Source organism: Falco cherrug, chromosome 3 (genome assembly GCF_023634085.1).
Source record: "Falco cherrug isolate bFalChe1 chromosome 3, bFalChe1.pri, whole genome shotgun sequence".
Taxonomy (NCBI): domain Eukaryota; kingdom Metazoa; phylum Chordata; class Aves; order Falconiformes; family Falconidae; genus Falco; species Falco cherrug.
The window spans coordinates 37713339-37728327 of record NC_073699.1 but is presented as its reverse complement, the minus strand read 5'-3'; the positions used below and the strand labels follow the sequence as shown (position 1 = coordinate 37728327).

Sequence of the window (14989 nt, the reverse complement as noted above, 5' to 3'; positions counted from 1 at the left end):
TATTATAACAGAGATTAAAACCAGTATCTGCAGTAAAACATTCTGCACTGCAACTTGGAAATCAGGAACCCTTGATATAGTTCTGTAGGAAACACCATACTGGAAGGAGCACAACAGCAAGCTTCGGATTTCCTCCATGGAAGTACAATGCCTTAGATCAACACCCTTTTGGGATGGGAAGCTGAACTCTGGAATTCTTTACACAAAAATATGTAAACATTCAATTAATAATACCCATGGAAGCTCAATCAACCTTTCACATTGAAATCTAAACTGAAAAAGTGAGAAAGATGAGTGAATATAAACGGAGCAAGAATCAGGTACAATGTGCTTATTCTTTTATTGATCTCGTTATTTATATAACCAGGCAGACAGACACTTTTAAATTCCTGAGGAAACATTTGTGTAATTTGCTATAGAGCACAAAGCGCATTTATTTACATGAAATTCACTCCTTTTGCTTTGTTTGCTTGCTTTCTGCAAGCCCTAAAAGCACCGCATCGGCTTCCAGCAATGTTGTATCAGTTTTTGCGCCCAAGAACCTAGATGTGAGTTCAAGATCCAGCAGTCTCAGGCGTACTCGCGTTCCTCTCTGATACTTTCTGTAAAGCAAAGGGGAGAAGAAGGTAAGTTTTGTTAGGCAACGGTTTTGCATCTCCTAAGGCTGCTCTCCTGTCTGCAGACCAAAGCAGCAGCCCCACAGAAAACAACGTGCTGCAATGGAAGCCCAACACTGTTGTGATGCCTCAGCACTGGAACTGCTGGGACACACTCTGTAACACCACAGAGCCAGTCTCTGTTGATACAGTCCTGCCCATGGAAAAGCAGGCACCACCAGATCCTGCTGAGGGAACGCAGGCTCTACAGAAAAGCAGTTTACTCTATAGGAAACTGTTCGTGTCTTCCATCAAAATATTTTACTGTATCATCTGCTATCATGCACACAATGATCTGTGGGATGATATATCATTAAAGGGGATGACAAGTCATCATTAGATCACTGGTGACATTGCTATAATCAAAAAGCATAATGCCAGCTAACTATGGTTTTTATTTCCAGTTCTGGGCCTCAGGCAAGGGGACTTTTCTTGTCTTATCCCCTCCTCTGAAGAGTGGGTATCATCTGCAAGTTTTTTATTACATATAATTAAAGAGAAACCCCACAACTGCTGTGAAGAAACATTCTGCCTATGGGGTTGAGTTCTACTGTTTTACACTTTTTCTTCTTTCTTCCTTTTTCCTTTCAAGTCAGAAGATGCGCGCATTCAATGTGTTTTAAGAACAGACCCTGTGTCAAGATGTCCATGCCAGATTAGTGAAGATTTTTTAAATACTAGCATCTTTTTTACCGGAGAGCTACTGATCAAAGTCCAGAAATAAAACTGAGAAATATGCTTTTCAAAGTTCAAGCCACACTTTTTTTCCGTAGTCAAAGCATGAAGAGCTGAAAATGCATCAAGCTTGACCATCATGAGGAAAAGCAAGAGAAAGCTTGAAACATTCTCCCATTCCTGACTGGGGAAAGTGTAACAGGGAAGCCTGGTTGCATGCAATTCCATCTTGCTCACTTTCACCTTCAGCTTGGGCAGTCTTTACTGTCTGACAGTTGTTTTCTAGCATGGAGCAAAACTGAATTGGGTTTCTACTGCCTTTGGCACATCAAACCAAGATCCTTTTGGAAAACTAAACATCTTAAGAAAAGATGCTGGCCTTGCATTTATCTTTTTTTTCCCCTGTCAATTCTATTTTACATTAATTTCCTGTGGCTCTTGGTTAATCCCAGATAATATACTGTTATGTTAAAAGTGCAAAGGAAGATCATTTGATACCTCCACTCTGAACAAGTAGCTAACATAGGGTACTTCAGCCAGCAAGATTTCTGCCAATGAACATTATGACGATCTGCATGAATCAACACAGTTGAAACACCACACATTTTCTTAAAAACATAAATGTGAAGTCCTTCATCTGTCCAACATGCAAGTAACCACTGCTGCAGCAAAGAGCATGGCACAGCTACCAAAGACAGAGAACAGTTTATGTTTGGTTGTTCCTAAATAGCTGGAAAGGATCAATTCTGCCCCTTTCTCTGTGAAATACTTACATTTCAAACCAGAACAGTTTCACAACTGACGATAATTATTCACGAAAGCTAATATGCAACATTTCAGAGGAGTAAGACAAGGGCAAAACAAAATTAAAAGACAATGTGTAAGACCTTAAAAATGGACGGTACCTTCTGGGATTTGTTAGACTTATTTAAAAGAGAAAGTTCCCCAAAGGAGTCAGGACGTTTTGAGATAAGAAGGGGAATGAAGAGGAAAGCTTCTCACTGACAAATCTTAAATGAAGACACCAGTTGACTCATGATTTTAGCCATTTGGGTATATAGGAGAAATCTCCAGAAAATTCTCTAGCATGAACCAAACCTTTACCTTTCCAAGAGCTACTGGCTAGATGGGTTGCCTTTGCGTCCAACCATTAAGTTATCCTGATCCCTAACACTATCTTTGGCATAAATTCTCAGACCTTTTTGCCTTCATCAATGAGTGTGAGGAGTTCATGGGGCATGAGAAAAGACTTTTTAAAAAAAAAGAGAGAGAGAAAGAGTAGGTTTTGAGAGAAGGCAAAATAAGAGGGAGAGAAGGAAATCTGAAAGGAAGAAATGGTCTGTGGAAACAGGAAAAAGGGAGCCAGGCTGGATGGGGCTTGGAGCACCCTGGTCCAGCAGAAGGTGTCCCTGCCCATGGCAGGGGTTGGAACTAGATGATCTTTAAGGTCCCTTCCAACCCAAACCATTCTATGGTTCTATGATTCCGATACCTTATAATGAGAAAAAAAACATGCTTAAAAGATTTGAAAGAGGGGATAACTGATAAAGCAGGTGAGAAAAAGCACTGAAAAGACTGCAGGCGAACAGTGTAGAAATGGAAGGAAACTATATACAAAGTAGAGCCACAGAAGAGGAAAAAAGTCACTGAAAAGTAAAGACTGCATAAAACTATTAAAGCTTGAGTCACACTAAACTCGGACCTGTGAACAACAACATTCTGTGCTGCTTTTAAGAAGATGGACATGCTTTTAACCTAATAAAAATTAATACTAAAACTAGCGGTTCTGTGACAAATATTAAAGACCATCCACGCCTCTGCCTTTTTCTTCTCTCCTTCCTCCTAGAGGAAAAGTATCTTACTGGTAACAGAAAGCAGGACGCTATTGTGAAAACTGGCTTCAGGGTCCAACACTTTTCTGCTGAAGATTGAACTGAATAAGTTTTAAATTGAATTAGAAGTCCTCTCTCTATTTGACAGCACAGAGTGGGAAAGAGATTGAGCTCCATCTTTATAACCAAAATAAAAACCATTATCATCATGCAACAGTTCCTTTTGGGCTGATTGCTAGACTAGAGTGGTAGGTGTTTTGCAAGTGCATAGATGAAACCGCTATTTTTCTAATAAAACCTTTAAAGTGCTATTTAGAGCCTGGAAAATCTGAGGAAAATTTGTGAAGAAACTGTGCTTCTCATGATTAATAAATCTAATCTAATAATAAATTAATAATCTTAAGCATGACTCCTCCTGTTTTAGCATTATGAAGACTTTGCTCATTGTACAGTCTGCAGAGAACTCTGCTCAAATTTCCAGACACGACTTCAGCATACACTTGTAATGCAAAATCCAAGCAATTGTATTTTCATAGAAAGCACCACAACCTTCATTGCTGCTTCAGTAATTCTGATTCCAGATACTTTAATCGTACTTAATTATTAAAGAAGGTCTTCCAGGCACAGCATATCTGCTTACAAAGAGATCCTGAAGAACATCACTTTATGGAGCTGCCACAACTGCCAACCTGTATGGATATAAACATTTAGTTTTGTGGCAGATGTTCTGTTCAGCTAGAACACTTTACAATAAATGAGAAGTGGAAGATGTATAAAATGTAGCAAGATGAGCACAGCATGCAGTGGTGGTCTACTCAACACCTTTAGAACAAGAGGAAATTATAGGTTGCTCTATGCATAGTAAGCATACTCTTATCCACGAAGGTATTTATCCTTTCAACAGATAAAACTATCCTATGGTTATGGCAGAAGCTTGAAGCAGGACCCAGAAACAAAGCAGGCATTTTATTATTTTCAGCAACGGTGTCCTAGGAGACACAGGACACCAATGTAAAAGGAAAGAAACCATCTACCCCATTTTGCAAAAGGACTTGCTTTATTTTTAAGTAACAATGCTGGTATTCAAGATCATCCTATCTCATGACCATCAGCAGGAACCATTAACCTTCACCCAACTCCCAAGCACTGTGTCCATTGAAGATGCACATTTTCCTCCTACTGCTTCCTATTGCCAGGTAAGAGTATTAAATTCACTTTAAAGTAGACAAAGGTAGTTTAGTTTCATATATAAGTGAAAGTATAGGAATATTCTACAGAACCTAAAAAAAACTATTTTGCAAGCAGAGTCAAAGCTTTCTCCACTTCTATAGAATTTATTGACAAGAGCTACCAATTTTAACCCTTTGGGAACACCAGTTTTGCATGGGAGGACTCTGTCTTACACACAGCTTCAGAGGTGGGACTCCACCAGCTGCTGTTGCTGAGACGTGACCCCATCTCAGGCCAGTGTCGGCGGAGCACCCACTGAAACACCCACCAGAAACCTCTGCCTGAACTTCAGCCAAGGATCAGTGTGCTCCAAAAAACTCTCTCTGCTGTGAATGAGTGCTGCTGCAGGCTTCTCTCCCTCTCTTCTGGAGTGGGCAAAGCACTGGGTACAGGTGCACCTTTCCTCAAACATCCACTTCCAGAAGATGACTTTAAGTTATGTTGGAGGCAACCTAAATAATTGCTCTTTGTAATTTCTGGACTGCCACAGAAAAGAATTTGAAAAAAATCAAGATGAAAATCCTTTTTCTTATTTGAACCGTAAGTCTGTACAACCATACATCAGCAACATCATACTGCATGTAAGAGCACAGAGAAAGCATACAGTACAGCCTTGCAAATGCCGCTTAAAGAACCTTTAAGAGCAAACAAAAAAATGAGCGTTTATGTCCTCTCACTACATTAGAAGTAGGGTCTTTTATCTTTGCACACAAATATCAAACTACTGTGTCCTAACTTACATCAAGTAGGTTTTCTCTTTGCTGAACACATAAATAGCACAGCATATACTTCCACACCTAAGCAGCTTGGAAGCTTCCTTCTGACTGACTATATCCCTTTTATTGCAACTTGGCCCCTCCTGATCCTTTCCCTTTTTCACAGAAGTTTTAAAGCTCTTAAAATCCTGATGATAAATTAAAGGAAACAGCCAAAACCCCCAAAACTCTTTAGTCAGGATTTTAAACTTGTGATTTTTAAAAAGTAAGTCACTTTACTATTTTCCCTTAAAATATATGAATAAACAAAAAAACCCTAATATTTTTACATAATAAAATTGGAGGGGGAAGATATGGAATGACATATTTCAGCTTTTGCTAACTTTAAAGAATGCTGGGGGGTAATTTTTTTTTAATTTTTTTTAATTTAAAAGTCATTCCAGGCTACAGCAGAAGGTTTACAAAGGGAGTTAACTTGGAAAGCAATGAGCATGTAAAAACAAGGAGGCTGTAACTAAAAATGGGGTTTTGATCCTAATTATACCATTTGCTACCAAAATGGAACAGTAGTTTTTGCAGGTGTGCAATTTCACATGTAGAGGAAGTATCCTCGTTACTACACAGCATTAAAATTTTTATTCAAACTTTAAATTATAGGTGTAGGCATTAAAGGATTTTGTTAAACTATGTAATATTTAAAACTACATGTGATCACAAATTAGCAAGCAGTCCTTTTTCTATTAAAACTACTCAAGTTATTAGTTTAAAATTTAAAGTAACAAACCTTCTGGTCTTGGAAACAGTGCTACAAAAATAACAGCGCAATTACAGAAATGGTTGAGTCTCACTAGGTCTTGGCTAGTATTTCCCACTCATTTTAAAAGTGGATTTTAAAGCATCCACAGATATCCCCTATTCCATACTATAAAAATACAGGACTTCTATTTTGAGACAAATGGAATATTTTAGCTTACAGTCCCTCTATTTTGTTACTGCTTTTGGAATGGCAACTTGTGCAATGCAAAGCTGAACAAACTAGCAAGGGCTGGCCATGACCACTCTCACCCACCGCTCATTCTTCCATGCCACCTGTCCCACCTCTCATAAACATGCATTTCTGAATGGAGCAGGAAGGCAACTATTAAATCTGTTTTTTAATTCTTATACCGAGGGTGACATTTAATTCTAATTTTTTACGTTTTTTGCAACATTATGTTTTGACATCTCCCAACACATTCTAACGATGGCTTTCGAAAACTGCAATAAAAGGAACCCCTGGATTATCTCCCATACAAAATAGATTAATATATAAAACATTCCAAAGACAGGGTTAGAGTTGAGCCATGGTACTCTCAGAGAATGCTATGAGAAGTCTTGATGTCTTTCACTTTTGTACCATGAGAATTTCAAAATGTGGTTTTCAGACCTATTATTCAGGAGGGTTTGTTTCAGTGCCTTAACAGAGTCCAGTACAGAACAGTTTATAAATTCTTAATTGTTTCATTTTCTCTTTTTTTTTTTATTATGTGGAAGGCATCACATTATCAACCTCAGAAAAAATACAACAACAAAGGTAACGGAATACATTTGACCATCACTTTTTCTCCAGATTTTTTGTTCGCTCTTCCTACCACTGTTCAAATCCACTCAAAATCACCCTGCAGCTCCCCATTAGTCATACCAAAACTACGATGCACCTCCAGAAGCAGGTCCACGTCTACCTGACCCCAGCCAGCAGCAAAGCAGTGCAGCTGGGGTGGAACAAAGCTGTGTGTGGAACACTTGAATCTTGTACCTCAAAAACATTTTCAAGCATTCACAGATGCTGCCCGAGCCCACACTGGTCTCAATTTCATGAGCAAAGAGAGGCCATAGAGCTGGTTAGGGAGCTACCCTGGCACAGATCTATAGGATTTCTGTATAGGTCACCCTCTGATGCCTTACAGGGAAGGAGCTCAACAAGAGCACACCAATTCCCTGCAACCCCTCACTCACTGCCAGTATATATAAAATTCTTGTTCAGAAGAAACACGGATTAGATCAGCAGATTGCTGTCAAGTTGAAGGCAGCGCAGTTCTGTGCAGCAATCTACATCTTGCTCAAGTGGCTTTTTCTAGCCAGGTACACACCGTGCATCTAGCAATGGCAATCCTGCTTCCAGCAGCTGGATCAGCAATCATAATGTAACACCACCACCGCCCTCAGTATGAGCTCTTAAGCAATGCTGGGGCAAAAAGACCAAATTCCAGCTTTGCATGTATGAGCAAGACAGCAGAAAGTGGTGGTAGAAAGGCAGTGTGAATTCTGCACAAAGCAGAACAGGGGATGGCAAGAGATACTAGGAGACTGTAGTATCCTGCTGCCTACCTTCCTTTAAAGGCTATTAAAGAGAGGACAAAGAACATGCATAACACTGAATAACCATGTGAAGATCTTGATCTGTTATGTTATTAAAAAGACTGAGCTGTCTATACCTTTACAGAAAGAAAATACTGGTATTAAAAGGTGCTTAAATCTATCTGGGAAAAGCATGTAACAGCAGGAAAACAAAGTCCATCAAATGCAAATGGGACTCACAATTTTGCCAATAATATTGATGAACCACTAGAAAAAATCTCCAAGCACTGAGACTTTCCAGCCATTGACGGCCTCAAGTGAAGAGATGTCAAAACAGGTGTGTTAGTTCAGTTCAGAATTACGTGCTGAAATGTCATGTCTCGTGAAACAGTGAAGTCCTGAGAGGTGACCTGAAGATCCCTTTTGGCTTAAATTTTATTCAACCATTATTTATTATCACAGTACCCCGTCACTCAAATAAAGGATGGATATTCAAATTAGGATTTTCAAAGCACCTCTGTTCTCTGCAATCAAACCGTTCACAAAAAATGCTCCAAAGTTGCTGGTTATATTCCATGGGAAAATTCAGACTTTCTGCTCGTGACTCATCAACCCACTGCCACTTCAGCTTTATTTGTTTCCTACTCAGCTTGTTTTCCTCTTTCCATGAGCTAAGCAAGCAAATATGCACTCATTTCTTCTGAACATTTACCATTTATGACTCCTGCCTAGTATTTTTTCGGAATATTTTTGCTCCTTGTGTCAAAGCCATCCTTTCACAAGCAAGAAGGCTCTACTCTGCTAGATACAAGCACAGATCTAGATACTTTACTAGATAAAAGCAGATAAAAGCCTCTCATATCCACGGAAGCATTTAACAGAATGCTCTAAGCCTGTGTGAAACCATAAGCTTAAACAACAGCCACTGTCACCTTGTGTTTTTGAACAACAGTGCATAAGCAGAGCCTATAGCAAGCATCCCTAAAACCAAAAGGTGCTTTTATGCACCTTGAGGAAGTCCAAAGCCGAACCCCACTTTAGTCTGACCACTGCTAAAGCAGAAATTTGAAATGAATGCCAGAAAGAATTTGGGGATATTACCTACATCCTGATGTGAAGAACACCCTTGAACCACTTTAATATACCCCTGGTCAACTGGAGCTTACAGAAGCAAGCACACACATTAACACTACTGCACATACTGACACTTGGTGGGCAGGTAACTTACCAGACTGGTGACAGCAGCAGAATTTGGGGGTCACCCCATCATTAGGGTGCTTATGCTTAAGGAGTTGCCCAAAACTGTACATATTGGTCAAACCCTGGCATCTTCATTCTGTGGGACCCAAGTTCAGGGGCCTTGTCACTGTTTCCTGCATCTCCACTGTTGGCCATTGAGACAACTGGTGGCCCCTTGAAAATGGCACAGACGTAGGTGAATGAAACATGGAAGTTTTCATTCCTATAGCTAAAGAGAAGGTAAATGCAAAGCCTGACAAGCATTGTTTTATGGTTCTCATGGAAAAGCCCTGAGCAAACCACTGTGAAGACATTACCAAGCTCTGCTGTTACAATGATGTCAATAATCAAGATATTTAAATCTAATTCTGTTCTACTCAGTATGGACAGTCAAAACTCTCAGTGGAGCTTCTTAGTTGTGAAAAACTTCTAAGAAGTAACACATTTGCCTTCGATTCAGACAAAAAACAAAGTTCCAATACTTACTAGAACAGACCAAAAAAATCTTGCTGTAATTTTTGCTACAGTTTCTGCAAGAATCAATTTGCATTCACTAAAACTTTTGGGACAGGATCATTCCTTCTTCAGAGAAGGAATCCTCAGAATAATCTAGATTTTGAAATTTACTTCATATCCCATCAAAGATGAACACTATAACCTTTTCTCTATGGGATGGTGAGGTAAGCCTTGACAAACGAAACTTGCCATAGGTGGCTCCTGTCATCTAAGAACTTGTATCAGATATAGTTATGTCATCACACAGTAATTTATGCCAGTTGCTTTCTCAGTCCATAACATATTGAGAGGAAACATAACTCTAAAATAAAAGAAATCTGAGCATTTAATCTAAATCGTTATATTTTTCTGCTGTTTATTCAGTGAACTATTTTGATTAAAATATTGCTTTGTAATTTATATACAAAATGCTCACAAATAAAGACTATATACTTAAATATATGCAAAATGTATTCAATTATACTACAAAACATCAACAAGACCTCATAGCTCTTCATGCTCATGGGCACCAGAAGCCAGGAAAATTGATTAAAAGATGAAAGAAAAATGAACAAACTCATGTGAAGCACGCCCTAGCTCACACTCTTCTGTCCATCTTTCCGCAAGTGATCTCTATTGCAGTTCCTGCTCCTTCCCTTTCTCACACTGGGACCTTGTCTCAGTCAGACACTTTTCATGGACGCAGCCCTAAACCTTCAGCCCTCCAAATTTCAAATGCAGTTACCACAATACTGTTCTAGTTTTCCTCTTGATACACGTGGTCTCAATCTTACTCTCTTTCTATACTTAGTCCATTTTCCTAATCATAACTTCCCTAATCTCTCGCCCTCTCCCTGGGGTGTCTGACCAGGGATTTCCGGTGTTCTTTTTCTACCCCAGGAAAAACTATTAAAGACATTTTTTCTTGTCCTCTCTTACTTACTGCCTCCTCACTGATCCTAGTCCCAGTCCATTTCTTACCCCATCACAAGTTTTCTCTTTCACCACTAAGCTCAACTGTCTTCTTTTTCTTGCAGTGCTTCTCAGTTTTCTCCCTCAGCTGATTCCAGTCCCCTTGCACCAGCCATCCTGGCAAGTCTCTTACAAGGGATTAAAAATAGTAGGTTTTGAAAATCCAAACATGGTTGTTATCAACATTCAAATCAGACCGTTTCTCCTCCTGACTGTCTGGGTAATGACACTAGCTAAGGGAACAACGACAATGAATTTAAAAACCTGCCCAGCCTTGGTGCTCAGCCCTCAAGGTCTGTACAGCTTGGAGAAGTTGTCATACAGGAAAAACTTCAGCAAACCAGGATAATTCACATACTGTCAGCAGGTTTTTGCAGACATGTCTTCTAACCCTGCTCTGACACTCCCATCTGCACTGATAGCAAGTACTGCCCATGTCCTTTGCCTTTAAACCCCATCATAGCTATATATTGGATTTATTCTTCTCTTGGGAGAGCTGGATACAGAAGATGAGTGGGGAGGCTATTCCAGGGGCACTGAGTGCTGGTAACCATGTTCATGTTAAGAGCTGGCATAGACAAGACAGACAGAAGATGAGCTGCTGAAGAGCTGGATTCTCAGTTGCACATGACTCCAACAGGAGAGATGGGAAAGATGCTGATGATGAGGGAAGGCTGGATGCTAATGATCTGGGGTCTCAGAGGAAGCCTGGGAGGTGGGAAGGGGGTCTAGAAGAGATGTAGGTTGAGGAATACAACTTTGGAGAATGTGGGTGAGGTTTGTGGGGAATACTGGGTTGGTAAGACTTGGTGGGCTTAAGCGAAGAGGAAGAACTGGATGGGACTCTAAGCCAAGAGGAGCTGGAGGACCCATGTGGTTCCCCTTTATCAATCAGCTAAGGCCACAGGAGGGCTGCTCCTTCCCAAAGGACTGCTGAGAAGTACCAGCCTCTTCAGTTGACCTCCCTATTCCTATGTCTTTTCCCGATTCTCCTTTCGACTGTTGGTGCCAACACAAAAGCACTGCCTGTAACACCTGCCCTCTGGTGTGCTCAGTCACTCTTACTGCTCCCCTGTGGCAAAAGTAAAGTCACATTTATGTAGCAGTTAAGTCTATAAAATGAAGCATATGCAGATTGCTCAGACAACTGCAAGACACGCAGTGAAGAAGTAATTGAAGATTTTAGCTAACAATATCTGACAGCATCAACACTATGGTCTGACAAAGCTACAAGAGGATGAAATGGGATCTTGTAGGGAAAAAGCACCACTGTAACGTTTCTTATAGATTACAGACCTAACTATTTCCAGTACATGCAAATCATCTTGAAGCATCACTGAACGCACAAATCTAGAATATATGCCTGCATATAAATAGCACAGAATATTACCCACCATTTTAAGGTATGTCAAGTAATACTTACTTTAAGTGTCAATTCCTTGTTAGTGTCCATTTAATCTGAATGTCCCAAGAACAACCTCATCTATTTACATTATGAATGAACAATAGCGACTAATGCTGAACTGACTTTCTGATGAAAAAGAGGTCATGGAGCTCCTGTAAAAGGGTCATTTTCAGATTTGGTCAGGAACGTTTCTTTGTAAGCTAACACTTGCATTATTCATTCAAATGGCTTTCACAGTTAATAAAAGCCTATTCAGAGACAACATGAAAATCCTACTGGGGAGTGGCACCTTAAAAATAAAACCAGTTTGACATTGTCAGTTTGATTTTCAAAAACTGGCAAGGAAGAGTGTGAAGCATGGGGAAGGCTCACTCCTCTGCAGAATGCCATGCGCCTGTCTGAGAAACCCAATATTTGATGGTTCCACTTTCTGCTAAAAATAACTAATATTAAGAGATCTTAACTGGAGTCTGGAGAGGGACAGATTTGCAAAAGGTGTATTTCAGTTTTTTAAAAAAATGTGTTTTTATGAAACAAAAGAGGAAAACATATTAAAAATATCCATGAAGAACATGGTGGCTCTAGGCAAGGAGTTAACAGTAAGACAGCTCAGCTAGCAAGCCACTCACCTGTTGCAGTGATGCCAGAAGTGAGCTCAGACTGCTAAGGGCAGCTTTTAGAAATACTAAAGGGAGGGAAAAAGCATACAAAATAGCATGAAACAAGGTACTACCAGACACCATTAAGATATTAGAAATGACAAAGGTTAACCTAATGCTGTAATGCTTGAGGTTAAGAAAATACAGATTATCCCTGAACATAACTATCAAAAGGAATTTAGAAGGAACATCAGAAAATTTTGTTTTGGAGGCAATGCAGAAGAAATGAACAGCTGGATATATCAAAAGAGACATGCAGACAAAATCCAGCAGTTGCAGGTTGCAAGTCGACAAGGAGGTACCTCCAAGGAAAGCTAAGAAAGAAACCATGTTGCTGGCTACAGCAGCAGAATGTGTCCTGGGTTTCTGAAACCACAGGCAGCAGAAGGGTAGGATGGGTTTCCAAAGGGGATTCTGTTCAGGGGACACTGACACAGAAAAAGGAGCATGCTTATAGTTTTAAAAGGGGGACTGAAAGAAGAGGGAAAGGCTTAGAGTCAGTACAATCTAAGCAATTCAGTGAAACTGGAGAGACAAACAAGAAGTAGGTCTCAGGGATGAAGAAAGCTTATTTAAGAATAGTAAAAAGTAGGTGTATTCATGACAGCAGAACTGCATCCAGTATGCAGAGTACACCTGGAAATGAACTAGCAACAACTGCCACCTACGAGGAGAACAACCATCTTCCTGATCTACTTGGTCGGCTTATGCACTCTTTTGTAACTTTTGTTGTCTTCTGGTCAATAGAGAATCACTGGTAAGTTCTCATTAAATACAATACACAAACATGGACTGAGAAAACACACCAAATAAAGCTGTGGTTCTTTTATTTCTAGATGCGGAAAGATGAAAGCTCTACAGAAAATTAAATCACTCCATCTTTGTCCACAGTGAGGGAACTAGAGATAGATAAAAATATCTGGAGAAAAAGTGAAGGAATAGAGCTTCTGTCATTAGAGGAGCAAACCAGGAAACAAAACAATAGTTCTTACACAGAGTCAAGTAACTTTCTCCTCTATAGCCTCCCCTCCAAATTCTCCCTAGAAGCAGCTTCTTCAAGGAATTTTTCATCTGTAAGCTATTTCTTGAGCCATTTTGAAATGGAGCCATAACTCATTTTCTCCGTCTTAAACTGTGCAATCTTTCAACTGAATTTACATAGGCAGACCTTTCATATCCGAATATATTTATAAAGGGGGTATAAAACTGTCAACCAAAGAGTTCAAGTCATGACAAAATCTGTGTGTATTTCAGGAATGGAGATAAAAAAAATAACACAATATGGACAAAAGGAACTTCATCTAGACCCCAGCTGACAAGTCTGTATTTCTCTTGCTCGGTACCATCAACAACAGAAGAACTGGATTCGGAGCTTTGGGTTGGGCAAAGTTGTCATCAACTGTGCCCAAAGAAGCACCATGTTCTCTGGCAGAGAGATTCTGTTGTACAAGAAACAATTTTAAAGGGCTATATCCTTTTCTGTATGAAAGCTCAGGAAAACACCTAATGTTATCAGTTTCTACTTTTAAGCTGTTTTCTTTGAACCATTATATAGAAAACCCAGAACAGATGTCCTAACAATTATTCAAAGAAGGCACGTATCATATCAGACCTTCATACAACTAAAAAACTAAGGGCTGAAAGTACGACAGCTCTGTCTTCACAGCCAGACCGCTTCTGCTAGCTCACCAAAGACGGCTGGTAAGACCTCTACTCAACGCAGCAAAACCGCTGCACATGCCTGGGACAAACCTCGTGACTGTCCAAACTATGCCAACCATACCTTGAACGACTGCTTGCCAAGGGGAGAGTGTTATTAGCCAGGCTTGGCTCAAACAATTCCCTGCCCACAAAGCTACTTTAATGTACTGTCTCCACTGGGGAAAAAGCCACAGTAATCCAACAATACATTACGATACTTTCCCATCACTGCAGCAATTCCCACCACAGGCAACACTTTGTCTCCAACAAAGAAGCCTCACATTCTGCGCCTGCAAAAAAACCTATCCATACTGTAGGGATGCCAAGAGGAACATCTGTGTGCTCAGAAGGACACAAAACTGGCTTTTTGTGTGCGTGTGTGTGTGTGTGCGCGCGCGCCTGGGTGAAAGAGTGGGGGCGGGGAGCTCACGGACAATAGCTTGTGTGACTGCCTGGTAAGGAAATGCTCTTTCATTCCCTTCCTCCTTCCTTTAATTTATTTTTTAATCCGAACAAGGGAGTCAAACAGCCGCAGCAGTTATCAACTACTTCTCCAAGCCCAGTGAAAAGAGTTAAGTTGCTCCCATGTTACTAGTTTTAGCCTCGATTTATTTTAACCAGAAAGGATTTATTTAGGTGTTAAAACACTTATATCTACTTTTCATCAACTAATCTGAGGATTCTGGGTCTACTTGTCCCTTTAGCACAAATTATTATGACTGTAATGTAAACCTCATTCCTGAAATTCTGAACTACAGATCATAAAATGTCTCCTACAGGACGGATGCATTTGTGAGCTTTGGTTATGAACAAAGCGAAGTTTAAAAAGGAGGGGGGAAAATCAGACAAAAGAAGTACAGATACTGCTGCCTTTGAATGTTGGGTCAATCATTTGGAGAGCAGTGTAAGACAATGTGAACCAGGAACTTGCACCACCGTGAAATTAGAACTGTAAAGCAATGGAAACCAGCCCAGTGGACGCAAGTGATTATAGAAAGACCCTCTACAGAGGGCAAAGACCATTGCTTACTGATGAGCATTTATATTTTGTTTTTATAAGACCTACTCAATC

At 40.0% G+C, this 14989-nt stretch overlaps 1 protein-coding gene across 1 annotated transcript in view; it reads right to left on the bottom strand.

Moving 5' to 3' along the window:
* Positions 1–321: 321 nt before the first annotated feature.
* Positions 322–14989, bottom strand: part of TPD52 (tumor protein D52) — a 128073-nt gene continuing 113405 nt past the window's right edge. The window contains exon 7 of the mRNA XM_055703644.1: positions 322–602. Coding sequence (XP_055559619.1) covers positions 449–602 — 154 coding nt within the window. The 3' untranslated portion in view covers positions 322–448. The remainder of the gene's footprint in view (positions 603–14989) is intronic.